Here is a 17,106-nt window from a genome sequence, read left to right on the forward strand (position 1 = left end):
ATGAAAAACGTTGAAGATCTCAATTTATTTGGAAGGAAGTTAAAAGAGTTATTGATGGAAGGTGTATTTTATACCACACAGGAATATATGTGTAGGGAGGGGCCCTTTGTGTGTTGATATGTTTTTATGTATGTGTATGTATGTATATGAGTATGTGTCATGTGTATTTTTTCTTATTGAAAGTAATGTTTTCAAGCATTTCTTTTTGACAATTCTCATACTCTGTTAAGAGTCTCTGGGAAGATATTAAAAACAAACAAACAAACCATCAACAAATTAATATCTTTTCTGGCTCAAAATTTTGTAAAATTACTCAAAAATTTCCAATTTGTAGAGATTTGAGTAAAATATTTTTGTTTTTAAAAATCAGAATTAAAAATTTTCAGTTTAGTCATTAGTTTTGAAGTGGAAATTAGACTTTTTGAAGTGAAAGTGAAATCTTAACCTTATTCTCTTTTGAAACTTTTATTTGTAAAAATTTGGGAGAAAACAGTTTTGGCCTATGCCTGTTGTCTTCTCCCATTTATATTATATTTATTATAATTATGATTTGTAATTGTCAATGAAATGAATAAATAAATATCCACTAAATTAGTTATTCATTATCAAGCAAACTTTGTTCACAGATTCCTTTGAACATCACTACGATGATATCTTTTGTCTCACATATCCCACAATGGAACATGCTCTTGAACCAAACTTATCAACTTTTCATTGTCCATAGTTACAACTTTATAAAACAGTAAAACTTCAAAAAACAAAAAAGACTGAAACAATTTTAGGTTAGGAGCACTTTGTTGTCTCAGCTTGACTAGTTAGTTCGGCCGGATAGAGCCGGAAAATCTCATGCAATTCGGATCGAAAAATTGATCGGCCAGAGACGGCCGTGCACGGTCCCTGGAACCTGTTGCAATGGACGAGCTTCTCAAATTCAAATTAATTTATTTGCCATAAAATAATACAGATTGATAAAATAAATATTCTAACTTACAAAATGGCACTACCGGCAAAGAAAACTTGTGCGCCGGCAGTGAGTTCGAACAACTAGGTACAGCAAATATCAGGTGCATCTATTCCTTTCTTTGTTGGGGGATCGTTCGGTCGCGTTCGGTAGTTTTCGGCCGATGCTAGTTTGGACGAAAACGGTTCTAGTGGACGGCCCACCTCAAGGTGCATTTCCTTAGAGGCTTTTCGTGACACGCAGTTATAGGCGGGCATGTCAAGACGCGTGCGGCTATAAGCAGGCAGCTCGAGACGCGTCGTTACAGCCGTCACGGCTAGAGCACATAACCTTTAAACTCATTACATTCGATGACTCGGATTTTGTATGAACGCTGTGGCGTTAGATGAATTAGAAGTGTTGGCTACTATATTGCTTTTACGATTCATAAATCTACTTAATTTATAGGTTATGTGCTCTAGCCGTGACGGCTCTAATCACGCGTCTTGAGACGGCTGCTTATAGCCGCGTGTCTCGTGATGCCTCTAAGGGTACAACCACACTGAAAGCGGAACGTGGCGTGGCGTTCTAGAGCGTCGTGAACAATATCATGTTAAGTAATAAGCTAAAACACACTGGAAGCATCTACTCGCAGAGCGGAGCGTGGCGTCAAACTTTGGAACAAGCTGGTTTGTTTTTTGGAGCGTCTAAAAGCGTCAAGGTGCAAGTGCCCTACTAATGTATATAATAATGCACTTGTTCTACTAAATTTATCTACCATCTAGTAATAATAATAATATTTTCTTGTCAGTAGGCCACGAAGGCAAGAGACAACGTCAACGAATGTGAATAAATAATAAATAAATAAATGCTTTATTCAACCAATAAAAATTAATAAATTACATTACAATCACATTCAAGAACACAAACACATTTCACAATCATTAAACATTCAATAATGAAATAATAAATAAACAGAACCCTATGTGTAGATAAAATAATACAATATTTAAATAATAAAATAAAATAGGATATTATAATGAATGATAATAACAATGAAAGGTAAGTGCCCTTGAAGAAATATTAATGGTTCATCCCTCTTTAAGCATAATGCTTGTGCTGAGGGATGAGTCGCTTAACATAATAATTTTATCTTGGACTACAGTACAATAAACCAGAACACATTCAAACAAACCGGAATATCATTCAACTAAACAAAAAACTAACTACAACAAAATAAACTAAAAAATCCTCCAACAAAACTAAAATAAACTGAATCAATTGTGTTATACATTTACACTATTTGTTATGGATATTTTAAACATTTGTACCAATATTTAAAAAAAACGAAACAAGAAAGATAATTTTTTAATCAACAAAGAACTCTTTTACAAATAAACAGTACCTGACTGTTACGTAATACTATAATATTCATAACACTCTAATCTCCGACAAAAAGAATTCATTAGTACGCTAGTATATTTAATGTTTGCCCAAGTTCCCCTGTAATGTGTATTATTTGATTATTCAAAAGAGAAAACTCATCTATTGCACTTTGAAATCAAAAGTAAGGCTATTCTAATCTATTTCATTTATATTTCTATTAAAATTTGAAACTGTATTAATTCTCTCACCATCTAGTAAATGTGGGGGAAATTTGGTTCATATTTTTTCCCCGTGCTGAACACAACTGAGTCTTAGCTAATATCCAATACTTTGAGTAATTATTCTCAAAAATCTGGTGTGGTACACTCACACAACTTTCCTTGCTCATTGAACTGGGAGCCTCATTCTTAAACGACAATAATTTAGAGAACTAACATAATGCCAATTGGCGGCAACATAATTATTTGAAACTATGATCAGACTACTGTATATGTGTGTATATAATTGTTTTCAGAGAACTTTTTCCTTTGTGTAAATTGTGAAATCCGATGATTTTTTAAAAGTCGTCAAAACAGCTGTTCTACAGATGAAATATCTCCACTATGTGTTATTTTTATAGACTGCTCTACCTACCTACCTCATGCACGAGAAGGAGGTTACAAAGTCCATTTCTCAAAGATGGGGTGAACCCCCATCAGTTTCCCAGAAAGGAGACTCATGCCAGTTGATGGAGCTGATAAATAACTATACAGAGTATGAATTTGAAATAAATCAGTCGAGTACTTTTTGAGAAAATCGTGAAAAACATGGTTTTTCAGTAATTATCCGCCATTTTTCCCGAGAATATTACGCAGCTCTTGCAATTTTCCCAGAAATGAGACTCATGTCAGTTGATAGGGCTTATAAATAGCTATCCATGGTATGCATTTGAAGAAAATCGTTAGAGCCGTTTTTGAGAAAACCGTGAAAAACATGGTTTTTTAGTAATTATCCGCCATTTTTCTCGAGAATATTACGCAGCTCCTGCAATTTTCCCAGAAATGAGACTCATGTCAGTTGATAGGGCTTATAAATAGCTATCCATGGTATAAATTTAAAGAAAATCGTTAGAGCAGTTTTTGAGAAAATCGTGAAAAACATGGTTTTTTAGTAATTATCCGCCATTTTTTCCGCCATCTTGGATTGAATTTTATTGAATTTCTTATTGTCGGGTCCTCATGGTATAAGGACCTTAAGTTTAAAATTTCAAGTCAATCGGTTAATTAGGAATGGAGTTATCGTGTTCACAGACATACACACATACACACACACACACACACACACACACACACACACACACACACACACACACACACACACACACAGACCAACACCCAAAAATCATGTTTTTGGACTCAGTGGACCTTGAAACGTATAGAAAACTTGAAATTGGGGTACCTTAATCTTTTTTGGAAAGCAATACTTTCCTTACCTATGGTAATAGGGCAAGGAAAGTAAAAAGTAATGTCCGTGCAAACTAGACAACGCTTTCTAGGCCCTTGACGCTTGACGCTCAGACGCTTCCTCTGTGTATCATGAACGCTCTGACCACGCCACGCCACGCTTCGCTTTCAGTGTGTTTGTACCCTAAGAAATTGCACCTCAACATAATGCCTCGACGCTCGAAAAAAATCGGAGTGAAGGCGAGTGCTGGCCATCATCCGGCTCATTACCCACGCACAAGCCTAGAGCACATGTGGGCATCATCCTCAGCGAAATAAAAAACAGATTTTGTTCTACAGAATTTTAAAAAATTGTTGTTTGGTTTTGTAGATGAACGACCAAGACCGCACCAGTATCCATGAGGCAATGGAGCAGCAGAGCATTTCGATATCGAAGGCCGGTCTGGTGACGTCACTGCAGGCGCGCTGCTCCGTCATTGCGGCCGCCAATCCAATCGGGGGACGCTACGATCCCGGAATGACCTTCTCTGAAAACGTGAGTTCTACTACAATTAGCCCCGGTTGAACAAAAGCCTGTTGAATTTTAACCGCGATTAATTGCCACGAGAACCAATCAGAGAAGCCTTTTTCGAAAAAGACTTCTCTGGTCTCGTGGCATTTGATCATGATAAACATCTTGGCTTGAAATTCTTCAAGAAAGTTGCCTTTGTAAATAAAATAAATAAAATATTAGATAATAAGTTTATTTAGATTAATAAAATAAATAAGAGGTGCAACCGGGCCTGAGTGTTATAATTCTATTCGGTATTCGAATGTATGAGTTACTATAGTAATATTAGGACTTAAAAGTCCTAACTCCGCCTGATAAAGAATTTTTTCATTTCATTTCATATTTACATTATGTGATGTTTGTTGCCCGTCAAAATGCATGTGATATGCTGATTGACAACCTGCCTGAAGACGCGGTCACTTTTTTTTGATGACAAGGCTCATTTCCACATGCGATATTTTTATTGGTTATTTGAAATCTCTGGTTTATGTCGATCGACCACGGACCATAGCACACCTCAAGAATAACATTCGCGACACCATTGCCAACATACCGATTGATATACTGCAACGAAATTTCAAAAATCGACTTCATCAGTGTATTGGAGGTCGATTTCGATTTGAGATGGTGGATCGACCACCATTAATGGAGGTCGCCATTGGTCTATCTCATTTTCAAGACTTCATGGAAAAAAATCGAGATTGTATTCTCATACTGGCTTACCCGGCGAACTTCGTACCGCCAAAAAGTCAATGTATCTCATGACACACTTGACTTTATTTGGTGAATCATGAATTTATTTATTTACAATCAATATTTTCATTTACATCTCAATACGGACTTCCTATGTGCTTGAAACTACTAGTGGTGTTTATTACAGCTGGTAAGTTTAGATGCTAAATCATTTATCACAACATGATCTTGATCTTGAATCATGATGATCTTCCCGTTCTACGTAGAAGAACAAGCTCTAAACCTAGCGCCGCAGTGCAGGATGGTTTCTCACAGCTTGGCGTTGTTGTCATTTGAGATGGGTGTCTGGCTTGGAAGTGTTTCGGCCGCATTGCAGGATGACTGTTAACAGTTGCCGGAAGATCAACAGCTGGGTTTTTTCGTTATTTTTCGTGATAGAGAAATTCTGATTGCAGATTCGTTCTCAGCGACCCCAAGTTTAGCCTGAAGGCTCAGAATGTCAACAATATTTTTAAATAATTAAAAATTATCATGAAAAGTCATTAATATGGTAGTACACTACATTTCTGGAAACTTTTTACTGGTGACTGGAGTTATTATTGACACACAAAAATCAAAATAATCGTGAGAAAGAAAACTGCTGATGAACGCGAATAAGACCGCCACTCCATTGTTCTATTGTCTCGGCTGCTTGGCTGAGCCTGGCTGGAGGGATCAAATAACCGACTGGATTGATCTTTCGTCTGTCCGCTAGGCGGAACTACGCCAACCATTGCTGGGTGGAAGATGTTACTGCGGCCGCTCGCATTCCCACCAATGCTGCTATTATTTGCTGTCTCAGCGCCTAGTCCGAGTCAGACAAGCATCCAGCCTGCACTGCGGAGCTAGGTTAAGAGCTTGTTCACATGACAGCGATTTACGCTCGGTTGTCGCTCGATTTGCAAATCGCTCGGTTTGCCAGCCTCGTACACATGACAGCGATTCATGAGCGGTTTGCGCTCGGTTATGATAAATAATTACTAGGTACAACATCTATGTACTCAATCTTTATCACTATATCACTCTTTAACATATATTACTGCTCTGATCGAAACCGCTCGGTTGACTGAAGATATGTGTACGCTCTCATGCCTGCTCTAGTATATCGAGCCGCCCGGCAACCGAGCGACAACCGAGCGGTTGGACTGGAAACTACAACCGCCGCGATTCGCCGGCGACTATTAAAACCGAGCAATGCATGTGTACGGCACCATGTGTTTCCCTATACCTGGCAACCGCTCGGTTGGTCAACCGCGCGACAACCGAGCGTAAATCGCTGTCGTGAACAGGCTCTTAGCCTTTCTTGCGGCAATTTCGAAAACATAGGTCTGTAAAATGGATTAATAACATTTATTATTATCCCACCTATTGAAATTTCTGGTAAGAAACCATCCCCAATATTCACACAACATATTCTCAAACTTTCATGCCGTTCTGTCAAGTAGTTTTCGAGTTTATAGGGAAACAACAAACTAGCACAAACAGACATTCATTTTTATATATAGAAATAAAAAAATATTTAATCATTATCTTGAGTACTTTTGTTCTTATTGACCTTAGAAATAGATAAGTTTCTCTGGCTCACCTTGTAATATTGCTTCGTTATTTTTCTTGTTTTTCGGCAGTAAATAATTTATTCTATTCTATTTATTATTTTTATTTTATATTGTTTATTACTATTTTTCTATCATAGCCATTGTCAATGTAATAATCTTTTTTGGACGATTAAAGATCTGATTTTATTGGCTTGACTTTCAGGTGAACCTATCCGAGCCAATCATGTCGCGTTTCGACATTCTGTGCGTGGTTCGCGACGAGGTGGACCCCGTGCGCGACGAACAGCTGGCGCGCTTCGTGGTGAACTCTCACATCCGACACCACCCCAAGCCACCGGCCGACAGTGGTGTCCCCGGACACCAGCTGCTGCCGGCCACGCCCCTCGACGACGAGGATGCCAAAGCCGATCTGATACCGCAGGACGTCCTCAAGAAGTACATCGTCTACTCCAAGCAGAACATTCGGCCCAAACTGCACAACATGGACCAGGACAAGGTCGCCAAAATGTACAGCCAGCTCCGGCAGGAATCTCTGGTCAGTTGTATTTTCAAACTTGCGAAATTTGTGAAATATTTCTCAACTAAGAGCCGGTGTCCGAGCTCGGGATCTAGGCTGGGCGTACACCGGTTAGTCAAGACAAGACTAGTCACGTTTAGTCACAATACTTCACATAGTTGCTTATGAAGACGTGTCTAATTGCAATGACTAATCAGTATGAGTTTCCAATTTCCTTGAGATGTTGTGTAGTATTTGGTCGTCAGGAGAACATAAGTTTGTCTGACCCCATTATTTGCTGGTTTGTTTGTTTTTAAAGCTGCCCAGAGACTCTAATCAGAGTATAGGAATTGTCAAAAATGTATAATACATACAGTATTACAAAAAAAGAAGAAAAAAAATTACACAAAGGAACCCTCTCTACGCACAAACTCTTCTGTGGTATAGAAAACTCCAAGCATCAAAAAACTTTTTAATTTCTTCTCAAAAACATCGACATCTTCACAATTTTTTAAGTGAGTAGGAAGCTTTCTAATAAATTTAAGGCCCATATATGTAGGTTTCTTCTCAAAAAGAGCTATTCTGTGATACAGTGAAACATAGTCTCCTCTATTTCTAGTATTGTATCCATGCGAATCAGCATTTCTAGTCATTGTCTTTCTTCTAACATGCATAATCACCTCATAGATATAAATAGATGGTCCATTCAGGCTAGGCGCACACCAGTTAGTCAAGACAAGACATGATCAGACACGTTTAGTTACAATACTTCACATTGATTTTATTTTAAATCTGACATTTTGCGACTCCCACCAGCGGTCAAAGACGTTTCTTTTTGCTGGTGGTGCCCGAAAAATTTTCTAGTTTCTAGTTCTCGGTAGTTAATTTCATTTTATTTTCTTGTAATAAGTGTTGATTTATTAACCTTGATTTGTTGCATTGTTAAATTCTGGCAATAAAGAATTGAATTGAATTGAGTTGCTTATGACGCAACTCACACTGATTAGTCATTGCAATTAGACATGTCTTCATAAGCAACAATGTAAAGTATTGTGAAATAAATCACAATACTTTACATTGTTGCTTATGAAGACATGTCTAATTGCGATGATTAATCAGTGTGAGTTGCGTCATAAGACGTGTCTGATCACGTCTTGTCTTGCCTTGACTAACTGGTGTGTGCCTAGCCTCAGGTAAGTTCTAGATTTTGAACAGCTGGAGTTAGAAAATTGGCTTTCCAAAACTTTCGTAGTCGCAGTAAATAGTTGTTGTTGCAGCAAAATAAATCTTTATTTTTTACTTTCCTTGCCCTATTACCATAGGTAAGGAAAGTATTGCTTTCCGAAAAAAAATTAAGGTACCCCAATTTCTAAATTTCTATACGTTTCAAGGTCCCCTGAGTCCAAAAAACTTGTTTTTGGGTATTGGTCTGTATGTGTGTGTGTGTGTGTGTATGAGTGTATGTGCGTCTGTGTACACGATATCTCATCTCCCAATTGACGGAATGACGTGAAATTTGGAACTTGAGGTCCTTTCACTATAAGGATCCGACACGAACAATTTCGATCAAATGCAATTCAAGATGGCGGCTAAAATGGCGAAAATGTTGTCAAAAACAGGGTTTTTCGTGATTTTCTTGGAAACGGCTCCAACGATTTTGATCAAATTCATACCTAAAATAGTCATCGATAAGCTCTATCAACTGCCACAAGTCCCATATCTGTAAAAATTTCAGGAGCTCCGCCCCATCAATGCAGATAGATTCCCAATTATCAGGCTTCAGATACAATTGAAACAAAAAAAATCAAGTGGAGTAGATTGAGCATGAAAATCTCTACAATTAATGTTCAGTAAAATTTTCACCAAAAATTGGAAATTAGCTTTAAATTCGAGAAAATGTGATTATTCAATTGCAAATTATTGTTGATTCTATTAAATCATTCACTATGAAGAGATAGCAGACCTCGTGTGTCTCCAGCGTTATTGCCCTGTCACCAGCTGGCTCAAATCTTTGAATAGTAGACTTGAGAACACTAGCGTCAGGTGATCAATTTTCATAACGGCAAGGAAAGTTGTGTGAGTGCGCCACACCAGATTTTTTTCATTTCTATAATAGAAAAAGTTTTTCCTAAATAATTCAAAATGGCTGAAACCTTACACTATTTTCACTTTATTTAATTTGTATTAAATTTACTAGTTTTTCGAAATTCAATTTAAACGTTACTTTGACTAGGACTACGACTACGCCCCGTTTCGGAAAGCCAATTTTCTGACTCCAGCTTTTTAAAGACTAGAACTGACCTAAATCCCGAGCTCAGAAACCGGGCCTCAAGCTCTGAAATGAATTCGATGTGATGGACGCAAGACAGCTCTACTCCCTGGAAATCATTTGTAAACCACACAAAAACCCAGGAAGCTTTCAAAATAGAAACCACTGACATAACACAAGAAATGAAAATCTTTCTTTAATGAACGTAACTTGGAAGGCAACATACCAACGACACTTCAACCACCTATTACGAAAACTAAAATAAATATAATTTACTCCCTTCCTAATTTGTTTTGAATATATTAACTTGAAGAGGTGAAAAATCTTGAAATAGTATTCTTAGTTGAGGCAGGAGTCGTTGGTCATTCTTTCAACGTGGCCTAACCAGCTCATTCTTCTGAATTTAATTTCATCTACAATTCCTGGTTGCCTGTAGAGGTCATGTAACTCATGGTTGGTCCTTATTTGGCAGGCTCCATTGATGAAGACGGGTCCATAAATCTTATCACGCCCAGATACTCAGGAGATCTTCATCTTTCTTTGTAAGAAGCCAGGCTTCTGCCCCATACAACACTACTGGCTTAATTGTTGTCTCGGATGTTTAACTATAGTGAGGCCCACGTTATAATGGCATTGGAGAAATATAGTGATGAAACGTTGCCGATCAATGTCTTGTCAATGCCTCCTGTAGACGGTAGCTGATACAGGTTTATTGATGTAATATTAACTGTTCATTCTCGTTTAAAGTTGTCAATTATATTTTATGAGGCAAAAAATTATATTTTTCAATGATTGCATAATGAATTTTCATGATTAAGATGAAATATTTTGTTAATTATTAATTCCACATTGTTAAAAGACGATCTGGCAACAGAACAAAGCGAGAAGGAAATAGCGCTATCCGCTTTGTTGAATGATAGACCAGGATAGCAATACCATTGCTAATCTAACACTGCCATTATAACGTGGACCTCACTATAGTAATTCTATTTTTACTTATCAAATCGCATGAGTCTATTTCCTGGAAAACTAATGGGGTCCACCCCATCCTTGAGAAATGGACTTTCTAAACTGACATGAGTCTTTTGTCCTTCTCGTGCATGAGGTAGGTAGGTAGAGCAGTTTATAAGAAGAACACATAGTCGAGATTATTTCATCTGTAGAACAGCTGTTTTGACGACTTTAAAAAAATCATCGAATTTCACAATTTACCCAAAGGAAAAGTACTCTGAAAACAATTATATATACATTATATACAGTAGTCTTATCGTAGTTTCAAATATGTTGCCGCCAATCGTCATTATGTTATTCCTCTAAATCATTCTCGTTTAAGAATGAGGCTTATAGATCAAATGAGCAAGGAAAGTTGTGTGAGTGTACCACACCAGATTTTATTATGTTATGATGTACCCCCTTGCTCTCTTGATAGAGTTGTGATTATTGGTCATTGTTGATAATTCTATGTTTCCAATTATATTTGATTAATTTCTTTTTTTATTTATAAAATAGATTGATTATTTTATAAATAATTGATTAATTTCATTTTCGCAGGCCACAGGCAGTCTGCCAATCACAGTGCGTCATATCGAGAGCATAATCAGAATGGCTGAGGCGCATGCGCGTATGCATCTACGCGCTTATGTGCAAGATGTCGATGTAAACATGGCTATCAGGTAAACTATTGAACAATTCCTTGATTTAAATTCATTTTATATTTATTTATTTATCAGTAGACAATAGATAATATGCAGGTAAAAACCACAGGCATTCGCTTTAAACCTTAATTTGGAATACACAGTCTAGAGGTTATGTAAATGATAACTTAATTCACACACTATTTTGAGTCCAAAAAATGTATGTACTACAATAATTTTGAATTTATCAGATTAATTAATTTTAAAATACAAATCCAAACAAAAAATCTTCCTTCACAATCACAAAAAATATTAAAAATTTCACTCAAATCCACAAATTATAGGTACTCATGTTAAAATTCTATAGTGAGGTTCACGTTATAATGGCAGTGTTTGATTATCAATTTCGGAGGTCATTAAGGTTGTCTGGTAGAGGCGGAACATAAACCTTATCCTAATGAAACCCCACAGGAAGGTATCGGTGTTTCTAGATAATTGCTTTCAACTTCGTTGGATTTTGACATTGATGGATTTCTCCCTGTGGAGTTTCATTAAGGATAAGGTTTATGTCCCGCCTCTACCAGACAATCTCAATGACCTCCGAAATCGGATCACATTCCGATCGCTGCGGTTGCACAAGTTATGCCTGATATGCTGGTACGAGTGTGGCAAGAAATCGATTATTGGTGGGATGTATGTCGCATTACCAACGGCTGTCATATGGAACTAAAAAAAAATCTGTTGTGACGCATTCACACAACTTTCCTTGCCGTATTTAAAATGTGTGAAAAATTAGTGACTTGTTTTTCCAAATCAGGCTTCACTCTCGTCAAAATATAATCAAAGGTTGAAGTTTACATTCGCATGTACTAAAAAATCTGGTGTGGCGCACTCACACAACTTTCCTTGCCGTTATGAAAATTGATCACCTGACGCTAGTGTTCACGCGCATCTCAAGTCTACTATATTCAAAGATCCAAGCCAGCTGGTGGCAGGACAATAACGCTGGAGACACACGAAGTCTGCTATCTCTTCATAGTGAATGATTTAATAGAATCAACAGTTGCCAACAGTTAGCAATTGAAATAATAACATTTTCTCGAATTTCGAGCTTATTTTTAATTTTAGGTGAAAATGTTACTGAACATTAACTGTAGAGATTTTCATGCTCAATCTTTTCCACTTGGAATTTCTTGTTTAAATTGTATCTGAAGCCTGATAATTGGGAATCTAAAATCAAACTTTGCATAGATGAGGCGGAGCTCCTGGAATTTTTACAGATATGAGACTTGTGGCAGTTGATAGAGCTTATCAATGACTATTCTAGGTATAAATTTGATCAGAATCGTTAGAGCGGTTTTCGAGAAAATCGCGTAAAACCCTGTTTTTGACAACATTTTCGCCATTTTAGCCGCCATCTTGAATTGCATTTGATTGAAATTGTTCGTGTCGGATCCTTCTACTGTAAGGACCTTAAGTTCCAAATTTCAAGTCATTCCGTTAATTGGGAGATGAGATATCGTGTACACAGACGCACATACTCTCATACATACACATACACACACACATACAGACCAATACCCAAAAACCACTTTTTTGAACTCAGGGGACCTTGAAACGTATATGAATTTAGAAATTGGGGTACCTTAATTTTTTTCGGAAAGCAATACTTTCCTTACCTATGGTAATAGGGCAAGGAAAGTAAAAAAGAATAGGCCTACTACAAACTTCCAAGTCAATAGTATAATATGAGAATTTCTAAATAATATGGAAATGTTTGTTACCTTGACCCTCCACGAGCGGTGCAGCTGGTCATAGACGCCAACAGTCCCATTGGCCAGCGCGTAGGCGAATCGATTGTTGCGGAAGGCAGCCAACGCTGTGATCGCCTCTGTTTCAGTCAACTCAGCCATTATCGCATCCTCCTTGAAGATCCTCAGCTCAAAGTCGTCTGAACCAACCACTAGCTACAACGCAAACGATCATAATATGATATTTCAAAATCATGAATTAATACGAATAGAATAAGGGCCAACCCACACGAAGCGTTTTATGGCAGGGCAGGAAGCTCTCCGATTGGCTGATTGTGTTGGCGTTCGAGGATCAGCTGATTATCACCCAATCGGAGACCTTCATGCCTTGCCGACTCGTCTGAAAAACGCTTCGTGTGACTTGGCCTTTGATGAGGGAAGAAGGTGTTGATGAGAGCACTCTAGTGTGCTACTATGTCGTTGTTTGATAACCTCTATGCTTGCTTAGAGGAAAGTAATAACACCCACACCTCAAACTTGAAATGTTTTATAACAAAATGAAACCTTTCTCAATTCTGTAGTTAATTTCAATAAATATCTATGTGCTTTCAAAGTTGTAAAGTCCTTTTATAATCACTCTGTATTGCTGCTGAACAATGTTCAATAAATCTTATATTTTTTGATTTTAGGATGATGTTAGAAAGCTTCGTGGACACGCAGAAGTACAGCGTGATGAAGTCGATGCGTGACACGTTCAGGAAGTACTTGACCTTCAAGAAGGACAGCACGGAGCTGCTCTACTACATCCTGCGGCAGATCACCAATGAGCACGTTGCTTTCAACCGGGGAAAGGGAGTGCGTGACGCAATGGTCGAGATACATGAGAGTGATTTCCTCGAGAGGGTTAGTTTCAGTTCATTCTCTTTTATTCACATATTAATAATTCAAACAATAGTTATTATTAACATCTTATTAATTCATTAAATAAATAAACTATTTTTTACGGTTGCAGAAGAAACCATCGATTAATTTTTTGCTCACATATTGAATTATTGCTTGATTTATTCTCAAGTACATTTATTCTCAAGTATCCGTACACCGACATAATATTAGCCTACTATAGTAATATTATCAACTAGCTGTCAGGCTCGCTACGCTCGCCATATCCGTCTAGCCAGGGGGCTCCGCCCCCTGGACCCCCGCCCCCTGGACCCCCGACTGGATCGTCCAAGAATGAGATCAGCAGGCTCGCTTCGTCGCCTGCATTTTTATCATATGTTAGGACGATCCAGTCGGGGGGACAGACTAAACATCTGGCTAAACGGATATGGCGAGCGAAGCGAGCCTGACGGCTAGTAATATAATAGCTCTGATTGAAGTAGCAGTGTCCAATCAATTTTCCGCGATAAATGCATTTCAATCTTCAACTTGGTGCCAACCTAACAAAGTCAACTCAACTTAATGCCAACCTGACAAAATTATTAATTTAGTTACCAGTTAACAACTGATTCGAAGAGTTACTCTCTCTAGATTATAGTTCTACATTAACAAATGGTATGGCCTTTTTTCAATTATAATTAAGAGAATAAGAAGAATATACATGCTAAAAGACGAACTTTAAACCCTTATAGTAAAACATTGCCAAAAGATTTCTTAGTGCGCCTCTAAAGGGCCAACTGAACATACGTTTTGAGCCGTCAATGGGCCTTACGACTGTCATACTTCAGCCGGGACCGACAGTTTAACGTGTCCATCCGATAACACGGGAGTGACCTGTTTAAAAACTTTGGGTACTGAGTGGGGTTTGAACCCGGGATCTCTAGGTTGCTACGCAAGCACTCTATCTACTAGACCACGGATCACTTCTCTCCCTATCATTTTGATGACGTACTTATTGTATGAGTCAATAAAGAATGAAGAGAGTACACCCCGTTTTAGTATATTCCCCGTTATAGTAATTTCTCTGCAGTCCTTTCAAACGTCCATACGTACTACACACACACACACACACACACACACACACCACACACACACACACACACACACACACATATATATATATATATATTATATATATATATATATATATATATATATATATATATATATATAGGGTCATTCAATAGAGCGCCGGTTTTTAAACGGCTGGTAATTTTCGTTTATCGGTTGGCAACAATGCGTGACCTCGATTCTATTTCTGGTAACATTCCGATTGTCAATTCTGATCGTATTTCTTTAGATCTTGCAGTCTGTGTCTAACCATGGAGAAGTTTACTTGTGCGCAACGAGTGTTAATCGTCAAAACGTTCTATCAGAATGGAGAGAGTTATGCGGCTACTGTCAGGCTACTTCGCGGTACTCTAGGACGAAATGAAGCACCGAATGAATCAACAGTTCGCAGACTCATGAAAAAGTTCTTTGAGACGGGCTCAACAGTCGACCTTAAAAGTCCTGGACGTCGTCGTTCTGTCCGAACTGAGCAGAACATTGCGTTAGTTCGTGACAGTGTTGCTGTTAGCCCAGCGAAATCAATTCGTCGCCGTGCTCAGCAATTGAGATTGAAATGTTCTTCTGTACGGAGAATTCTTCGGTACGATCTCCAATGTCACCCCTACAAAATACAGTTGACGCAACATTTGAAAGTGACAGATCACCAGAAAAGACGACAGTTTGTCGACTGGGTATTGGGAAAACTGCAGGAGGATGACAGCTTCGCAAACAAAATCATCTTCAGTGATAAAGCGCACTTCCACTTGAACGGTTTCATTAATAAACAGAACTGCCGTATTTGGGGTTCAGAAAACCCTCGCATCATTTCAGAAGAGAAATGCATGCACAGCGAGTGACAGTTTGGTGCGGCTTTTGGTCAGGTGGCGTCATCGGCCCTTATTTTTTCGAAGACCAGGAAGGTAAAGCAGTGACAGTGAATGGAGACCGATACCGTTCGATGATTAGGGAGTTTTTATGGCCTCATTTGGATGGAATAGACATTGACGAGTTGTGGTTTCAGCAGGATGGTGCCACATGCCACGCTGCCCGCGAAACAATTGTGTTGCTCAATGAACGGTTTCAGGATCGCGTCATTTCTCGTAATTCCGATCATCATTGGCCACCAAGGTCGTGTGACTTGACGCCTTGTGACTTTTATCTTTGGGGTCATCTGAAGTCATTGGTGTATGCTAATAAACCCCGAAACATCAATGACTTGAAGGAGGAAATTCGACGGGTTATCGGCGAAATGGAAGTGGAAACTTGTCGTGCAGTAATAGGGAATTTCATGGACAGAGTTGATGCGTGCCAGCGCAGTAGAGGAGGACACATTCATGACATAATTTTTCATACATGAAATCGGAAGGTGAGATGAACATGTTGATGTATTTATTTTCAATTTTTCGTTTAAATTAACCTCTTAATTTGATATATTAAAACCGGCGCTCTTTTAGAATCACCCTTTATATATATATATAATATATATATATATATATATATATATATATATATATATATATATATATATATTATAGCACTCCCCGATTTAGTACAGACCCCGTAATAGGTAGACTACATTCTTGAGCAGTCCCTTGATATGTAGCTTACGATATCAAGGTTCCACTGTATCAAGAAAACTATAATTATACTAGTGATAATTCATTAATAGAAGTAGAAGAAATTTTGTTATCAATTCTGATCTTAATCCTTCTAAATTCAAAATTTATTTATTTATTTCACAATATCTCTTTGGAGACCCACAACTGCCTCCTTAACTCAAATCATAATAATGTCAAATTACTATAATTATAATATTATCATGAAAATTCTCATGCATAATTAATTATATAAATAAACTATAATATTAAAATAATAATAAAGTAATTAAACTAGTATACTATTGAACTAATTAAATCAAGTGATGATGCAAATTAATGATGCTGATGAGTACAAAGGTATCAAATTATATAATTAAACCATCATATAAAAGTAATAATAAAGTGATTAAACCAAAACTTACTATTAAAGAAATATGAAAAAGAAAAGCATTACTCAAAATGTATCAGTAACATACTAACAAAAACCACCACAACTGCAACAAACCCAATACTACATATAAATTCAATCACCAGACACATAACTGAAAAAAAAGTTTCAAAGTGAAAAAATAACAAATGTTCAATGATGATGAAGATGATGACTAAGACGATGAACGATGATGATTATGCCGACCCTAATAATGTGATAACTACAATGAAGATGACAATTATGATATGACAACAAAGCCCGAGTGATGATGCAAATTATTTTTTTTAAATTGAGTCTGCAAACTATCATGCTGATAAGTGGATTAATATCCTC

The 17,106-nt window shown here is 37.5% G+C and overlaps 1 protein-coding gene across 1 annotated transcript in view; it reads left to right on the top strand.

Moving 5' to 3' along the window:
- Nucleotides 1–17,106, top strand: part of LOC111048470 (DNA replication licensing factor Mcm2) — a 51,915-nt gene that overhangs the window by 33,800 nt on the left and 1,009 nt on the right. The window contains exons 11-14 of the mRNA XM_039433350.1: nt 4,139–4,303; nt 6,809–7,141; nt 10,923–11,044; nt 13,446–13,659. Coding sequence (XP_039289284.1) covers nt 4,139–4,303; nt 6,809–7,141; nt 10,923–11,044; nt 13,446–13,659 — 834 coding nt within the window. The remainder of the gene's footprint in view (nt 1–4,138; nt 4,304–6,808; nt 7,142–10,922; nt 11,045–13,445; nt 13,660–17,106) is intronic.

The sequence above is a fragment of the Nilaparvata lugens genome, chromosome 7, assembly GCF_014356525.2.
Source record: "Nilaparvata lugens isolate BPH chromosome 7, ASM1435652v1, whole genome shotgun sequence".
In the NCBI taxonomy this organism is placed as follows: Eukaryota; Metazoa; Arthropoda; class Insecta; order Hemiptera; family Delphacidae; genus Nilaparvata; species Nilaparvata lugens.